This window comes from Otolemur garnettii, unplaced genomic scaffold (genome assembly GCF_000181295.1).
Source record: "Otolemur garnettii isolate 467f Iridium unplaced genomic scaffold, OtoGar3 scaffold00011, whole genome shotgun sequence".
Classification (NCBI taxonomy): Eukaryota; Metazoa; Chordata; class Mammalia; order Primates; family Galagidae; genus Otolemur; species Otolemur garnettii.
Window position 1 is genome coordinate 30,651,486 of NW_003852406.1, and position 2,760 is coordinate 30,654,245.

The 2,760-nt window shown below is 33.0% G+C and overlaps 1 protein-coding gene across 1 annotated transcript in view; it reads left to right on the forward strand.

The window, feature by feature from the left end:
• MORF4L1 (mortality factor 4 like 1) overlaps positions 1-2,760 on the forward strand; it is a 29,312-nt gene that overhangs the window by 10,988 nt on the left and 15,564 nt on the right. The window contains exon 3 of the mRNA XM_012801921.1: positions 397-464. Within this exon, the coding sequence (XP_012657375.1) occupies positions 397-464 (68 nt within the window). The remainder of the gene's footprint in view (positions 1-396; positions 465-2,760) is intronic.

The window sequence follows — 2,760 nt, forward strand, 5'->3', positions numbered from 1 at the left end:
TTTTTTTTTGAAACAGATCAGTTTATTGTCTTTTATAAGCTAATGAAGTTATTTTAAAATACATTTCTTCAGTGGGATTTACTTTTGCTAGTTAGACTTTGAGAAAGCACAGCTTTCATTAGCTGTCCTTAGATAGTTCACCTAGCTTACTTAACGAAAGGCTTTAGGTGTCATTTTATACTGATGGCTTTGTTGGACATTCTATGAGTAATTTGCAGTTTTATAATGAAGTAAGTACTCTAAAAAGTTTAAATAGAATTCTCTTACACTTTATTTTGTTCATTTTGGTTACCTAAATATTTGCATACAATGTCATTGAAAGCTTGGATACCTTGAAATCATCCAGATAGTGTCTTTAAAAAAAATAAATTCCTAATTTTTTCTTTCTTATTTCAGTGTGTAAAGGTTGCCATAAAAGACAAACAAGTGAAATACTTTATACATTACAGTGGTTGGAATAAAAAGTGAGTATTCTTTAAAAACAATTTTTATTTAAAATGAGCAAGATAGCTTTTGTCACTTACTGGCACTAACACGTACTACTTCTGCAGTTTTAATATGGTGCATACTGAAGCAAGGGTGACTCATTTGTTTTACACCAAAACTGTCCTAGAAATTGGGGTTCTCAACTTTTTCATTTAAAGGTACTTTATTCTTAGGAATATTTCTTTGTGTTCTAGTAAAGTTTAGTCAACTGTTCTGGTTGATTGAGTGGTAGGCCGATCACACGTGTATATGTGTATGTTTTCTTTTTTCTGGTACATTTTTATTTTTATTTATTATTTATTTTTTCTACAGTTTTTGGCTAGGGCTGGGCTTGAACCCGCCACCTCCAGCATATGGGGCTGTCGCCCTACTCCTTTGAGCCAGAGGCGCCACCCTACATTTTATATAGTTTGAATTTTTTGCCTTACCACAAACTCAGTTATTTTATATTTATTATTTCAAGCAGCTATGCTCAAAACTAGTTGAATTTTTCTACCTAGAAAAGGGAAAACAATAAAGATTGCCCAATTTGTAATTTACTAATCTGTTTTATCTGTTCTATTCAGTATAAACAAAGTTATTTCATGTGGCTTACTTTCATAGCATATGATTTAACTTCAGTGACAGAACCTAATTTCCTACCACTGAGAAAATTAAAAGATTTTCTTTTCTTTTTTGGTAAGGCGGTGATGTGTTGATCATTTCCCAGGAATGGGTCATTTATAGATGGAACACATTGTAGAATATCTGTCACATGGAGGTTTTTCTCAATAATGAGACTTTCTCCTTTGGGCTCACATTAAATACTTACCTAGCCCTCCCTTTTGATCTCTGTAATTGAATGGCTTGCAATTTTTACTGACAGGTCTTAGTACTTCTTCAGAAGTTGCTTTCTAGTAACTTAAGGCTTTGTGTCACCTAACCCACGTTTTGGTACCTGGTTTATCATGGGAGCACTGCCATATGATAAGTGCTTTGTTGATATAGAAGGTGGTTTTTCTATAAAGTTTATTGGCTCTGTGACTTTGGTCTTACTTCATATATATGCTCCTTTAGCCAAGTGGCCAACCCAGTTAATTTTGTTAGGAAATTTTTTAACATCTCAAATGCTTTTAAGCAGAAAAATATCTTTACCTTTTTTTCCTTTTAGTATAATTGTGGAAAGGTGGAAATGTGTTAATAGTGCATTCTGACAACTTAACGTTTTTTTTTTTAAGTGATAGGGCTTGTATTTTAAATATATATTGAGATATTGGGAAAATAATGGAGAAGATGGCCTTTTAGTCTTCTAAAACTAAACTATAATTTTAAATGTTATTTTAATGTTAATAGTAGATTGATTCTGAGATCCAGGAAATGGAAAAGTTTATCTTGTGACTCCTAGTGTATTGCATATCTTCCCCTTAGCTCAGCGGCTAGGGCATCAGCCACATAACCCCAGAGCTGGAGGATTTGAATCCAGCCTGGGCCTGCCAAAGAACTTTATAACTACAACCAAAAAATAGCCAGGCGTTGTGGCAGGCACCTGTGGTTTCAGCTACTTGGGAGGCTGAGGCAGGAGAATCACTTAAGCCCAAGAGTTTGAGGTTGCTGTGAGCTGTGATGCCACAGTACTCTACTGAGGGTGACATAGTGAAACTCTGTCTCTAAATAAATAAATCAATGGTGAATTGCATTTTAGTCTTTCTTAGACAATTTGTATTACCTATTGATATTCTACCAATATCCAGGCAAAGTTGAGAGTGTTGAGTTATGAGAATCTCAATTCTCTACAAGAAGTAGGGTATCTTTCTTATGCCTATTGAATGAGAAAGTCCATAGAGGATATCAAAGAAAAATGGAAATCAAATTCATGGGGGTAGGCCTGCTCTTGAACTTTTACATAATTGTTTTAGAATTTTACCCTTAATTGATATGAATATAGCTTTTGTGCTTAACTCTTTCATATGTAATAGGTATCTTATATAAAGTTAGATATAGAGATAATGTATAGCTCAGAGACCAGATTTAAAGTGGCATTTTAGCACCAGTACCATGATCATCTTTTCTGTTTTCACTATGTCAAAAAATAATTGATATTTTTCCTTTTGGTGTATTTTAGTCCTGTAACAATAAGCTGTAGGCTTGTAAAGATCTTGTTTTTTGTTCTCAGCTAATTTAATGTTATATATTAATTACACATTGGGAAAATTTTTAAAAGGCACCAAATATTAGGTTTATTACTGTTTTTGTAGATAACATTGAGGAATATTAATATATTAAAAATGTCTTTTT